The following is a 15,567-nucleotide window of genomic DNA, read 5'->3' on the forward strand; positions in this document are numbered from 1 at the left end:
CATCTACATCTCTTGAATGTTTTGAAGTAGGAACAGGCCTACTTTTGAATGCGGACTTGGAATAGTACTTTGTCTGTAGCACTGTGTGTGTTCGTGGTTGCGTATGTGTTTAGTAGCAGCAGTGTGGGGCAGTCCCGCTCTTCATGTGCTGAAATAGCAGTGAGCTGGATTTGAACCCATGCTGCAGTTGTATATATGTTATCTGGAGGCAACCTTAAAGGCCCACTACAGTCAAAAACATGATTTGCCTGTGTTTTATATATATTTCCACATTATGACGTTAGAATAATGCTGTGAAATTGCGAAAATTATGATAATACCTTTTTAGTATAGGACCTGTGTGAAAAGACTGCCTGAAATTTCAGCATGTTCTGGTGAGATGGAGTTTTGGCCTGCCTGGTGCCATAACCAGGCGATAAATGAGATAATAAACCAATAAGATTGAGTTCTAAATCTCTCTGCCAATGACAGCTCATTTTCAGTTTTCCCCTCCTCACTTAGACCACTCCCAGACAGCCCTAGCAAAATTCTTGCTTGAGAAATTGCTCTTTGCTAAGAACCTATTTTTGTTAATGTTTTACAATTTTAATTGAAAACAATCACAGTAAGGTACTTAATTGTTACCAGTCTACTATTCCTGGTCACATCTGGATAGAGGCAGGCACGCACGAATACCAGGGGTTATGAGTTCATTGGCAGCAGAAAGCCTATACACCCCTATCTAGGTGTCATTACAGTAATCTACAGGTGTGTGGATGAAGACCTCTCTGTCACGACTTGTAGCTACTCTAGACAGCTAGGCTAATCATAACACATTTATCAATTTTTTTTATTTAACTAGGTAAGTCAGTTAAGAACAAATTCTTATTCACAATGACGGCCTACCCCAGCCAAATCTGGACAACGCTGGACCAATAGTGCACCGCACTATGGGACCAATCACGGCCGGATGTGATTACGCCTGGATTCGAATCAGGGACTATAGTGTCGCCTCTTGCACTGAGATGCAGTGCCTTAGACCGCTGCGCCACTCGGGAGCCCATAACAATCTTTACATATAACGCATACTGAGAGAAGGCATTGATGCATTGCTGCAGATATACAGTGGAACATCCGGCTTTTAGAGAGGGAATGTTGTTGTGTATCAAACACAGAGTGTCCGCTCGTTACGGAAATAGTCACTTAGAGCTGATATGCAATTGATATGCACGTTGTATAGATGTCTGTCTCCATATTACAACACAAACAACACTGTCACAGACACAGTGTGTTTCTGACTGATGCTATTACTGGGAGCTGTGGATGTAAGCGTAACCATGCTGTTACTGTAGCAGATCTGCCTGACTGACATGGCTGTTCATCCTATGATGCTACTCAGCCTGCACTGCTTTATACAAGTTTTCTGGAATAAGTCATGAATATATTTTTTTTTCTGAGAAAACAAGTTTCAATCTAAATATATTTTAGTAACTACTTACACAGAAAATGGAGTGTGGGTATTCTCTACATTAGATTGAACAGGACTGTTTCCCTCTCCCTTCTTGTCTAACATTTTCTCTTAACCCCTCACCCCTCTTTCTCCCTCCTGCATCTTCCTCTCCTCTTCCTGCAGTGGGATTCCATCAATGAGATGGATGAGTATTTCAGCCCCATCCACACGTACCAGGTGTGTAACGTGATGAGTCCCAGTCAGAACAACTGGCTGAGGACAGGCTGGATCGCTCGTGACGGAGCCAGGAGGATCTACATTGAGGTCAAGTTCACCCTCCGGGACTGTAACAGCATGCCTGGAGTCCTGGGAACCTGCAAGGTACAAGATGGAGGGGGGAAAGAGTAAGACAGGTGACAGAGGGGGAGAAGATTTAGACAAGGGTTCACCAACTTCCCCAATTTATTTATTTTTATTGTTGGACATTAAGATTGTAAAAACACCAGCAAATCAGCTCCAAGTGATTTTAATATTGGAAATACTGTATGTTCCAAAGTATTCCCTCACATAATAGAGAGATCTACACTGAGTATACAAAACATTAAGAACACCTGCTCTTTCCATGACATAGACTGTCCAGGTGAATCCCTTATTGATGTCACCTGTTAAATCCACTTCCATCAGTGCAGATCAGTAGTTCCCAAACTTTTATAGTCCCGTACTCCTTCAAACGTTCAACCTCCAGCTGCGTACCAGGGTCAGCTCACTCTCAAATGTTGTTTTTTACCATCATTGTAAGCCTGCCACACACACACTATACAATACATTTATTAAACATAAGAATGAGTGTGAGTTTTTGTCACAACCCGGCTCGTGGGAAGTGACAAAGAGCTCTTATAGGACTAGGGCACAAATAATAATATAATAATAATCAATAATTTTGCTCTTTATTTAGCCATCTTACATATAAAACCTTATTTGTTAATCAGAAATTGTGAATAACTCACCACAGGTTAATGAGAAGGGTGTGCTTGAAAGGATGCACATAACTCTGCAATGTTGGGTTGTATTGGAGAGAGTCTGTCTTAAATCATTTTCCACACACAGTCTGTGCCTGTGTTTAGTTGTTATGCTAGTGAGGGCCGAGAATCCACTCTCATATAGGTATGTGGTGGCAAAGGGCATCAGTGTCTTAACAGCGCAATTTGCCAAGGCAAGATACTCTGAGCGCAGCGCTATCCAGAAATCTAGCAGTGGCTTCTGATTAAATTCAATTTTCACAGAACCGCTTGTTGCAATTTCGATGAGGACCTCTTGTTCAGATATCGGTTAGTGGACTAGAGGCAGGGCAGGAAAGGGATAACGAATCCAGTTGTTTGTGTCGTCCGCTTTGGGAAAGTACATGCGTAATTGCGCACCCAGATCACTCAGGTGCTTCACCATATCACTTTTGACATTGTCCGTAAGCTTGAGTTCATTTGCACACTAAATATCATACAATGATGGAAAGACCTATGTGTTGTCCTTGTCAATGCAGACAGAGAAGAGCTCCAACTTCTTAATCATAGTCTTAATTTTGTCCTGCACATTGAATATATTTGCAGAGAGTCCCTGTAATCATATATCCTTCAGGCGAGAAAAAACACCACCCAGATAAACCAGTCGTGTGAGAAACTCATCATCATACAAGCAGTCAGACAAGTGAAGAGGATGGTCAGTTAAGAAAACTTTAAGCTCGTCTATCAATTCAAAAAAACGTCGCTGCCCATATCATTGCATAGTGCAGAAAATACACAAGAGTCCAGGGGCCTTGCTTTAACAAAGTTAACCAGTTTCACTGCAGTGTCCAAAACGTCTTTCAAGCTGTCAGGCATTCCCTTGGCAGCAAGAGCCTCTCGGTGGATGCTGCAGTGTACCCAAGAGGCGTCGGGAGCAACTGCTTGCACGCGCGTTACCACTCCACTATGTCTCCCTGTCATGGCTTTTGTGACATCAGTACAGATACCAACACATCTTGACCACCAAAGTCCATTTGATGACACAAAGCTGTCCAGTACTTTAAAAAATCCTCTCCTGTTGTCTTGGTTTCCAGTGGTTTGCAGAAGAGGATGTCTTCCTTAATTGACCCCCCATAAACGTAACAGACATATACCAGGAGCTGTTCCAGGCCCGCCACGTCTGTTGACTCATCCAGCTGTAACGCATTGAATTCACTGGCTTGTATGCGAAGCAGTAATTGTTTCAAAACATCTCCTGCCATGTCACTGATGCGTCGTGAAACAGTGTTGTTTGATGAAGGAATTGTCTGTATAGTTTTTTGGGCCTTTTCCCCCAGCATTGTCCCAGCCATATCCATGGCAGCATGAATAATTAAGTCCTCCACAATAGTATGGGGCTTGCCTGTTCTAGCCACTCGGTAGCTCACCATATAAGTTGCTTCTAGCCCCTTCTTATTAATGGTATCTGTTGCTTTTCTACATGTCTTACTACTCGAAAGTCGTCTTTATTCATGCTCAAAAAACTCCCGTGGCTTAATTTTCAAATTGGTATGGTAAAGAGTGAAGTTTTCCTGCAAGAGAGTAAGGTAATGTAATTGGATGTTACATTTTTTGACTAGGCTACCTGTATTTGACATTGTGTTGTTATTTCGCTGAACACTAGATGGTTTAATTATATTGTTGGCAGTGAAATGAGGCGAATCAGGCGAGAAAACCCCCCAAATGTATAGCTCTGTTGGAAAATATAAATGTACTGTCTGAAAATGTGAAGAAAAATGTAAAAAAAAAAAAATTGGCGTACCCCCGACGGCATTGCGCGTACCCCTGGTTTGGGAATACCTGGTGTCGATGAAAGTGAGGAGGTCAAAGAACGATTTTTAACACTTGAGACAATTGAGACATGGATTGTGTATGTGTGCTGTTAAGAGGGTAAATGGGCAAGACAAAATATTTAATTGCTTTTGAACGGGGTATGGTAGTAGGTGCCAGGCTCACAGGGTTTGAGTGTGTCAAGAACTGCAACGTTGCTGGGGTTTTATGAGCAACAGTTTCCCTTGTCTCTACAAATTCCTGTGCAGTCAACAAATTATTTGTAATTATAAACTGGGTGGTTCGAACCCTGAATGCTGATTGTCTGAAAGCCGTGGTATATCAGATCGTATTCCACAGGTATGAAAAAACAAATGTTCTAATTAAGTTGGTAACCAGTTTATAATAGCAATAAGGCACCTTGGGGGTTTGTGGTGTATGGCCAATATCCACAGCTGAGGGCTGTATCCAGGCACTCCATGTTGCATTGTGCATATGAACAGCCCTTAGCTGTGGTATATTGGCCATATACCACACCCCCAGGCCTTGTTGCTTAATTATGTTCTGGATCCCTGACCATCCACTCAAGAAAAAATTCGGCCCGAGGCTGAATCTAAGTGATGATCCCTGATTTAGACCTTGACACCTAAAACGCAACTTGTTGGCTTGGTCATTTCTATATGTCTCATCAAAAAAGAGAAACAGATTTATTTTATTAAATAACCTTTCAGGAGTGCAGTCCTTTATTTCCTCATCATTGACAATTTGATGTCTCTTCTCCCAGTAAACCTGTAAACAACTCTGTGCATGTGATCTGTTATCTGATTAACAGGAGACATTTAACCTGTACTACTATGAGTCAGACCGAGCGGTGGGCACGGCCATAAAAGAGACCCAGTTCACCAAGATCGACACCATCGCTGCTGATGAGAGCTTCACTGGAGTGGACCTGGGAGTCAGGAGACTCAAACTCAACACTGAGGTTCGCTCACTTATTAGAAACCAAAGTGCAGGCCTCCCGAGTGGCACAGCCGTCTAATGCACTGCATCGCAGTGCTAGAGGCGTCACTACAGACCTGGGTTTGATCCCAGGCTGTATCACAACCGCCCGTGACCGGGAGTCCCATAGGGCGACAATTGGCCCAGCGTCATCCGGGTTAGGGGAGGGTTTGGCCGAGGGGGCTTTACTTGGCTCATTGCGCTCTAGCGACTCCTTGTGGCGGGCCGGGTGCCTGCACGCTGACTTTGGTCGTCAGTTGGACGGTGTTTCCTCCAACACATTGGTCCAGCTGGCTTCCAGGTTAAGTGGGAGGTGTTAAGAAGCCTGGTTTGGCAGGTCATGTTTCGGAAGACGCATGACTCGTCCTTCGCGTCTCCTGAGCCCATTGGGAAGTTGCAGCAATGAGACAAGATCGTTATTGAATATCACAAATAAGGGGGTAAAATACCAACAAACAAAAAAATATTTTAAAAAAAGAAATCAAAGTGCAAAATTATGTTAGTTGATATAGACTTGGAAAATGACTTGTTTTGAGTGAGCATTGTTGATTTCTACATCTTAGCCAGCATGGTGCTAAAGTGAGTGGAGCTCTCCATGGTGCTGAAAGTAGTTGTCTTCACCTGATCTCATGCCTTTCACAGTGCCACATTTTACTTTGCTCCCACTTTTACATAATTTTTGATGAATCATTGAGAGGTAATGTCCTCTCCTTCTCCTCCAGGTTCGAGGTGTGGGCCCCCTCACTAGACGAGGCTTCTACCTGGCCTTCCAGGACATCGGGGCGTGCATCGCCCTGACCTCTGTGAGGGTGTACTACAAGCGCTGCTCGGGCGTGGGCCGCAACCTGGCCGTGTTCACTGACGTGGTGACGGGCGCTGACTCCTCCTCCCTGGTGGAGGTCAGGGGTCAGTGTGTGGACCACGCCGAGGAGAGAGACACGCCCAAGATGTACTGCAGCGCCGAGGGGGAGTGGCTGGTGCCCATCGGGAGGTGTGTCTGCAGTGCAGGGTTCGAGGAGCACAGGGAGTCCTGCATCGGTGAGTCACACTCTGGGTCACTGATGTTGTGTTAGACTACCTTGTTTTACATTATGTTACTGTAGTGCATTACTTTATCTATACTTTGCCCTACCTGTGCTCAATCTGTGCATTTGTGGTCAATTTTCAGCCTTGGATGTTTTCTGTGTGTTTTGTGTGGTTGAGTTGATGGATGGTTTGGTTGAATAGCTCAAGTCCTGACTACTTTTAAGATGATAAGCTGTGGTGAGTCATGGGAAAAAAATCGTCTTTTTTAATTTTCTTGACTCTTTTTAATTTTTGTGTTGTTCATTTTCTCTGATGGACTGACCTCATTTAGGGACCAGTGTATATTTTAGGTGAACAGGGTTACGGTAATTAAAAACTATTAATCACTTCCCCTGGATAATTAAACATTAGAAGCATTCCGTCAGCTAAATGTGCCAAACGAGGCGAATGAGGTACGGAACACTGGTTCACCTGTCTTGTTTCTCTCACACACACACACACACACACACACACACACACACACACACACACACACACACACACACACACACACACACACACACACACACACACACACACACACACACACACACACACACACACACACACACACACACACACACACACACATCTTCTCTCATCTACATACCTGTTTACGCCCTGAAGGAAACACACTCTCCTGGGGAGCAAGGCATAGACGGCTCTTGGCACACACACAAACACACACAGAGAGATGAAGGGAACTTATGTGTTTGTGTGTGTTGCGGCGGGTAGACACTCACGCTTTCCATAATTAGTTGGCGGCTCCCATTAGCACTCAGATCAATATGTATGCAGAAAAGCAGTCAGCTAGAAAATGTTTTAGTTTATGTTTTAGATGCTTGTCTCGTGAATCTCTCCATTTGTGTATAGTCAAGACATAAACATATAGCATTACAATAGTGCCTAGTCCTTGTGGTAGCTGCAGTAGCTGTAGTAGTGGGCTGACATGTGTATGTGTGTGTGTGTGCGCACAAGCGTGTGTGCTGCTGTGCGTGTGTGCTGCATTTGTGTGTGCAGAGGACTCTTCTCTCTGTGACCTAACTGGGTCACTGTGCTAATTCACCTCTCTCCAGTCACGCACATCCCAGGACACGAGACGAGACCAGCCAGGTCGCTCGAAATCCAAGACGATAATCAACGTCCTTTCAGGTCCCAGGACGTCAGGAGATACCTTCAAAACCAGCCGCAAGGGGAAACATTGAGCGCTATTACCATCAAGTAGGGTTGCGGTTTGCTAGGGCTTTGTGGACGGAGATGGCAGATGGGCGTACACTTTGAGCTCTGACCCCGAGGGCTGCGTGTTCAATTCCAGTCTTAGGCACTCATTTTTGCATCCCTTCATTTTAACCTTGTCCCAAACCTTAACCATTCGGAATTAACGCATCAACTTAACTGTCAAAATTTGACGTTTATCCCTCCCCTGGACAAATGTCGGATATTGTAGTCAGACGCGGAGCACGCTGACAGCCGATTGAGAGAGAGAGAGAGAGAGAGAGAGAGAGAGAGAGAGAGAGAGAGAGAGAGAGAGAGAGAGAGAGAGAGAGAGAGAGAAACAAAGCGCCTCAAGGACATGTAGAGAACCTATTTGCAGACTGCTACAAAGAGGGGAATGTAAGCAACTTCATTTTCCACACAGACCATCCCCTGGCATGGCACAGTATCAAGAGTATTTCAAGAGAGAGGGTATTGGCCCAGGGTGGAAACTCAGAAAACTATACATTAAGGAAATTGAAACAATCTCTGTCAATGTGTACAAGTCTGGGACAGTAATGGTGCAGGGAATCCTCAAGCCAATCAGTTGTGTTGTGACAAGGTAGGCGTGGTAAACAGAAGATAGCCCTATTTGGTAAAAGACCAAGTCCATATTATCTCAAGAACAGCTCAAATAAGCAAAGAGAAATGACAGTCCATCATTACTTTAAGATATGAAGGTCATGAAACTTTGAAAGTTTCTTCAAGTGCAGTCGCAAAAACCATCAAGCGCTATGATGAAACTGGCTCTCATGAGGACCGCCACAGGAAAGGAAGATCCAGAGTTACCTCTGCTGCAGAAGATAAGTTCATTAGAGTTATCAGCCTCAGAAATTGCAGCCCAATGAAATGCTGAGTTCAAGAAACAGACACATCTCAACATCAACTGTTCAGAGGAGACTGCGTGAATCAGGCCCTCATGGTCAAATTGCTGCAAAGAAACCACCACTAAAGGACACCAATAAGAAGAAGAGTCATGCCTGAGCCAAGAAACACGGGCAATGGACATTAGACCAGTGGATATCTGTCCTTTGGTCTGATGAGTCCAAATGTAAGATTTTTGGTTCCAACCGCTGTGTCTTTGTGAGATGCAGAGTAGATGAACGGATGATCTCTGCGTGTGTGGTTCCCACCGTGAAGCACGGAGGAGGAGGAGGTGTGATGGTGTGGGGGTGCTTTGCTGGTGACACTGTCTGTGATGTATTTATAATTCAAGGCACACTTAACCAGTATGGCTACCACAGCATTCTGCAGTGATACGACATCCCATCTGGTTTGTGCTTGGTGGGACATTCATTTGTTTTTCAACAGGACAATGACCCAACACACCTTCAGGCTGTGTAAGGGCTATTTGACTAAGAAGGAGAGTGATGGAGTGCTGCTTCAGATGACCTGGCCTCCACAATCACCCGACCTCAACCCAATTGAGATGGTTTCGGATGAGTTGGACCGCAGGGTGAAGGAAAAGCAACCAACAAGTGCTCAGCATATGTGGGAACTCCTTCAAGACTGTTGGAAAAGCATTCCAGGTGAAGCTGGTTGAGAGAGAGTGTGCAAAGCTGTCAAAGACAAATGGTGATTACTTTGAAGAATCTCTAATATAAAATATATTTTGATTTGTTTAACACTTTTTTGGTTACTACATGATTCCATATGTATTATTTCATTGATTTGATGTCTTCACTATTATTCTACAATGTAGAAAATAGTAAAAATGAAGAAAAACCCTTGAATGATTATGTGTGTCCAAAGTGTGTCCAGACTGGTACTGTACATGATCAAAAACAAATTTTAGAATCAACTATTAAAGTTGATCCAATTACATTGAATGAACTACAAGACAAAATACAAACCCACTCCAACCTGAAAAGATCTGTGGGGTTGGTGGTATCCTAAATGAAGTGATAAAATATACAGACCACAAATTCCAATTGGCTATACTTAAACTTTGTAACATCATCCTCAGCTCTGGCATATTCCCCAATATTTGTAACCAAGGACTGATTACCACAATCCACAAAAGTGGAGACAAATTTTACCCTAGTAACTACCGTGGGATATGCGTCAACATCAACCTTGGGAAAATCCTCTGCGTTACCATTAACAGCTGACTCGTACATTTCCTCAGCGAGAACAATGTACTGAGCAAATGTCAAATTGGCTTTTTACCAAATTACCGTGCAACAGACCACGTATTCACCCTGCACACCCAATTGACAAACAAACAAACCAAAACAAAGGCAAAGTCTTCTCATTCTTTGTTGATTTCAAAAGAGCTTTCGACTCAATTTGGAATGAGGGCCTGCTATACAAATTAATGGAAAGTGGTGTTGGGAGAAAAATATACAACATTATAAAATCCATGTAAACAAACAAGTATGCCGCCACGGCACAAGCCAAGGGGGGGTCCAACCCAGACAGGAAGATCACGTCAGTGACTCAACCCACTCAAGTGACGCACCCCTCCTAGGGACGGCATGGAAGAGTACCAGTAAGCCAGTGACTCAGCCCCTGTAATAGGGTTAGAGGCAGAGAATCCCAGTGGAGAGAGGGGAACCGGCCAGGCAGAGACAGCAAGGGCGGTTCGTTGCTCCAGAGCCTTTCCGTTCCCCTTCACACTCCTGGGCCAGACTACACTCAATCATATGACCTACTGAAGTCTTCAGTAAAGACTTAAAGGTTGAGACCGAGTCTGCGTCTCTCACATGGGTAGGCAGACCATTCCATAAAAATGGAGCTCTATAGGAGAAAGCCCTGCCTCCAGCTGTTTGCTTAGAAATTCTAAGGACAATTAGGAAGCCTGCGTCTTGTGACCGTAGCGTACGTGTAGGTATGTACGGCAGGACCAAATCGGAAAGATAGGTAGGAGCAAGCCCATGTAATGCTTTGTAGGTTAGCAGTAAAACCTTGAAATCAGCCCTTGCCTTAACAGGAAGCCAGTGTAGGGAGGCTAGCACTGGAGTAATATGATAATTTTTTTTGGTTCTAGTCAGGATTCTAGCAGCCGTATTTAGCACTAACTGAAGTTTATTTAGTGCTTTATCCGGGTAGCCGGAAAGTAGAGCATTGCAGTAGTCTAACCTAGAAGGAACAAAAGCATGGATTAATTTTTCTGCATCATTTTTGGTTTTAGAACCCATTGCCCTTTATGATTGTGAAGTCTGGGGTACGCTAACCAACCAAGAATTCACAAAATGCGACAAACACCAAATTGAGAATTATGCAAAATGATATTCCTTGTACAACGTTAAACACAAAATAATGCATGCAGAGCAGAATTAAGCAGATACCCGCTAATTATCAAAATCCAGAAAAGAGATGTTAAATTCTACAACCACCTAAAATGAAGCGATTCCCAAACCTTCCATAACAAAGGCATCACCTACAGAGAGATGAACCTGGAGAAGAGTCCCCTAAGCAAGCTGGTCCTGAGGCTCTGTTCACAAACAGACCCCACAGAGCCCCAGGACAGCAAAACAATTAGACCCAACTATAAAGGCAAGATGCAGACACAGGAGGCAGATGGTTAGAGTCCAAGATGTTTATTAACAATCCAAAAGGGGAAGGCAAGAGAATGGTCGTGGACAGGCAAAAGGTCAAAACCAGTTCAGAGTTCCAGAGGTACAGAATGGCAGGCAGACTCGAGGTCAGGGCAGGCAGAATGGTCAGGCAGGCGGGAATGGAGTCCAGAAAAACAGGCAAAGGTTAAAACCGGGAGCACTAGTAAAAGAGAATAGAAAAGCAGGAGCACGGGAAAAACACGCTGGCTGACTTGAACATACAAGACGAACTGGCACAGAGAGACAGGAAACACAGGGATAAATACACCAGGGAAAATAAGCGACGCCTGGAGGTGGTGGAGACAATCACAAGGACAGGTGAAACAGATCAGTGCATGACACCAACCAAATAAGTAGAAAAACAAAATATAATTTTCTTGACACATAGGAAACAATTTGACAGAAAAACAGAGCAAACTAGAATTGTATTTGACCATAAACAGAGAGTACACAGTGACAGAATTAAGGAAAGCTTTGACTATGTACAGACTCAGTGAGCATAGCCTTGCTATTGGGAAAGGCCGTCGAAGGCAGACCTGGCTCTCAAGAGAAGACAGGCTATGTGCACACTGCCCACAAAATGAGGTGGAAACAGCTGCACTTCCTAACCTCCTGTCAAATGTATGACCGTATTAGAGACACATACAATGAGGCAAAAAGGTATTTAGTCAGCCACCAATTGTGCAAGTTCTCCCACTTAAAAAGATGAGAGAGGCCTGTAATTTTCATCACAGGTACACTTCAACTATGACAGACAAAATGAGAAAAAAAATCCAGAAAATCACATTGTAGGATTTTTAATGAATTTATTTGCAAATTATGGTGGAAAATAAGTATTTGGTCACCTACAAACAAGCAAGATTTCTGTCTCTCACAGACCTGTAACTTCTTCTTTAAGAGGCTCCTCTGTCCTCCACTCGTTACCTGTATTAATGGCACCTGTTTGAACTTGTTATCAGTATAAAAGACACCTGTCCACAACCTCAAACAGTCACACTCCAAACTCCACTATGGCCAAGACCAAAGAGCTGTCAAAGGACACCAGAAACAAAATTGTAGACCTGCACCAGGCTGGGAAGACTGAATCTGAAATAGGTAAGCAGCTTGGTTTGAAGAAATCAACTGTGGGAGCAATTATTAGGAAATGGAAGACATACAAGACCACTGATAATCTCCCTCGATCTGGGGCTCCACGCAAGATCTCGCCCCATGGGGTCAAAATGATCACAAGAACGGTGAGCAAAAATCCCAGAACCACACGGGGGGACCTAGTGAATGACCTGCAGAGAGCTGGGACCAAAGTAACAAAGCCTACCATCAGTAACACACTACGCCGCCAGGGACTCAAATCCTGCCGTGCCAGACGTGTCCCCCTGCTTAAGCCAGTACATGTCCAGGCCCGTCTGAAGTTTGCTAGAGACATTTGGATGATCCAGAAGAAGATTGGGAGAATGTCATATGGTCAGATGAAACCAAAATATAACTTTTTGGTAAAAACTCAACTCGTCGTGTTTGGAGGACAAAGAATGCTGAGTTGCATCCAAAGAACACCATACCTACTGTGAAGCATGGGGGTGGAAACATCATGCTTTGGGGCTGTTTTTCTGCAAAGGGACCAGGACGACTGATCCGTGTAAAGGACAGAATGAATGGGCCCATCTATCGTGAGATTTTGAGTGAAAACCTCCTTCCATCAGCAAGGGCATTGAAGATGAAACGTGGCTGGGTCTTTCAGCATGACAATGATCCCAAACACACCGCCCGGGCAACGAAGGAGTGGCTTCGTAAGAAGCATTTCAAGGTCCTGGAGTGGCCTAGCCAGTCTCCAGATCTCAACCCCATAGAAAATCTTTGGAGGGAGTTGAAAGTCCGTGTTGCCCAGCAACAGCCCCAAAACATCACTGCTCTAGAGGAGATGTGCATGGAGGAATGGGCCAAAATACCAGCAACAGTGTGTGAAAACCTTGTGAAGACTTACAGAAAACGTTTGACCTCTGTCATTGCCAACAAAGGGTATATAACAAAGTATTGAGAAACTTTTGTTATTGACCAAATACTTATATTCATTAAAAATCCAGGATTTTTTTCTTCTCATTTTGTCTGTCATAGTTGAAGTGTACCTATGATGAAAATTACAGGCCTCTCATCTTTTTAAGTGGGAGAACTTGCACAATTGGTGGCTGACTAAATACTTTTTTGCCCCACTGTATGTGTGTCTGCATGTGTGTGAGCATGAGATCTTCTACGTGAAGGATTGTGTGATGTCACTTAAAAAGTGTCAGGGAGGAAATAGAAGAAGGTGAAGAGGAAGATAGAGGGAGAAGAAAGAAGAGAATGGAAGAGGAGAGAAGAGACGGATCCCTCACTTTGATATAGAAGGCTGGTCGACAGCTCCCTTGTCACGCTAAAAGTGACATTCAAAATAGAGCATGTCACTGCAGTGTGTGTGTGTGTGTGTGTGTGCGTGTGTGCGTGTGTGCGTGTGTGCGTGTGTGCGTGTGTGCTAGCCCGCCCCAGGGCTTTTGACAGCTAGGGGAGAATGAAGTAAAGTGGTTCAATCCCATACAGAGAGATACAGAGAGATACAGAGAGAGCGACTGAGGACACACTGATACGGGACACACACACTTAGCCTGATTACATTCACTCAAGTCAACCAGCCTATCTGACCTTGTTACAGAGGGTGGGGGGAGACACACAGACACAAACAGAGCGACAGAGAGACAGAGACAGCGAGAAAGTGAAACAGACAGAGGGAGAGAGGGAGAGAGAGAGAGAGAGAGACACTGAGACAGACAAGAAAAGCGGAGGGAGAGAGAACGAGATAATGAGAGAGAGAGGGAAAGAAAGGGGCAGAGTGAGAGAAAGCAAGAGATCCTTATCCTCCCACCGGCCTACCTCAGTGGTTTAGCTCACTGCAATAGTAAACACTGTCAGGACCCGGTGCTAGAAACAGTCACTAAATCGGCAGAACCCAGAAGATGAGGCAGACACAGCAGTACTAGAGATGGTGGTTTAATAAAAAATAGATAACTTCCAAAATACAAAGAAAATCCACAAAGTGGTAAAAACAGCAAGGGAAAAAACAAACCTAAAAGACTAATCCAAAATACAAAAGAACAAAACCAGAGAACCTCTGGAAAATCCAACAAGAGAAAAATATATGTTCACAACAAGGCTTGGGCTGGGGCTGGGTGCTAACATACAAACACTGAGCAAGGAACTAAGGAACACACAGGGATTAAATACTAACAAGGGAACGACATACAGGTGCAAACAATAATAGAGCAAGGGAAAAACAAAAGGTACAAAAAAGGTGCAATGGGGACATCTAGTGACAAAAAAACAGAACAGTCCTGGCCAAAACCTGACAAACACATTGTGAGAGTGGTTTTGTTTGTCCCAGGCAGGCATGGCATTAGATCTATGAATCTATGAAAGAGATTAAGTACACACATCACTGATTCCCATGCTGGACAGAAAACATGGTGAAAAAATACATGATGTCTGCAACAATGATATGATCTTCTATTTCACAGACAAACATATTTTCACACATTTTAAGTGAATCTAATTGGTGAGGTCTTATTTTAGTGGATCACCATCTGTTTAAAATTCCTGTGTTGTGGAATTTCATCTAGTTTCCTTTTTTCTAAGGATACCAGTTTCCCCGAGGGTTAGTACTGTAGTTAGGGAAACTTTATTTAATGAGGAAACAGAACACAGGGACATACTGTACAATTGACCCTTCGCTGAATGAAATATTTAGCATATAGAATAACAATCCTGGCTAGACTTGCCTGGCCAAAGAATTCAACTATTGATTATGGAGAACAATTGCCTATTCAGACAATGAGCTAAATGCTTAAAACATTACAGACCGCATCCCTTCAATGTGAGTTTAAAATAACTGCCAAATAAGGGCAATATATCATTGATTTAGGTCCAGTTTCTCAGACACAGATTAAGCCTAGTGCTGGACTAAAAAGCAAGCTCAATAGAAAATCTCCATTGAAAGTGCTTTTTAGTCCATGACTAGGCTTAATCTGTATCTGGAAAACCGGCCCTTGAAATTTAAGTGTCCGAATTTTCTTATACATTTTGTATTTTTTTAATATAAAATATATACAGTCCCAGTCAACGTTTTGGACACACCTAATCACTTAAGAGTTTTTCTTTACTTTTACTATTTTCTACATTGTAGAATAATAGTGAAGGCATCAAAACTATGAAATTACACATATGGAATCATGTAGTAACCAAAAAAGTGTTTTAAACAAATCAAAATATACACAACCATAAAGCCACCCTTTGCCTTGATGATGTCTTTGCACACTCTTGGCAGTCTCTCAACCAGCTTCATGAGTAATGCTTTTCCAAAAGTCTTGAAGGAGTTTCCACATATGCTGAACACTTGTTGGGTGCTTTTCCTTCACTCTGCGGTCCAACTCAT

At 43.5% G+C, this 15,567-nt stretch overlaps 1 protein-coding gene across 1 annotated transcript in view; it reads left to right on the forward strand.

The window, feature by feature from the left end:
* epha8 (eph receptor A8) overlaps positions 1–15,567 on the forward strand; it is a 92,207-nt gene that overhangs the window by 52,632 nt on the left and 24,008 nt on the right. The window contains exons 3-5 of the mRNA XM_071375024.1: positions 1,613–1,810; positions 5,069–5,218; positions 5,958–6,273. Coding sequence (XP_071231125.1) covers positions 1,613–1,810; positions 5,069–5,218; positions 5,958–6,273 — 664 coding nt within the window. The remainder of the gene's footprint in view (positions 1–1,612; positions 1,811–5,068; positions 5,219–5,957; positions 6,274–15,567) is intronic.

Source organism: Salvelinus alpinus, chromosome 2 (genome assembly GCF_045679555.1).
Source record: "Salvelinus alpinus chromosome 2, SLU_Salpinus.1, whole genome shotgun sequence".
NCBI classification, from domain to species: domain Eukaryota; kingdom Metazoa; phylum Chordata; class Actinopteri; order Salmoniformes; family Salmonidae; genus Salvelinus; species Salvelinus alpinus.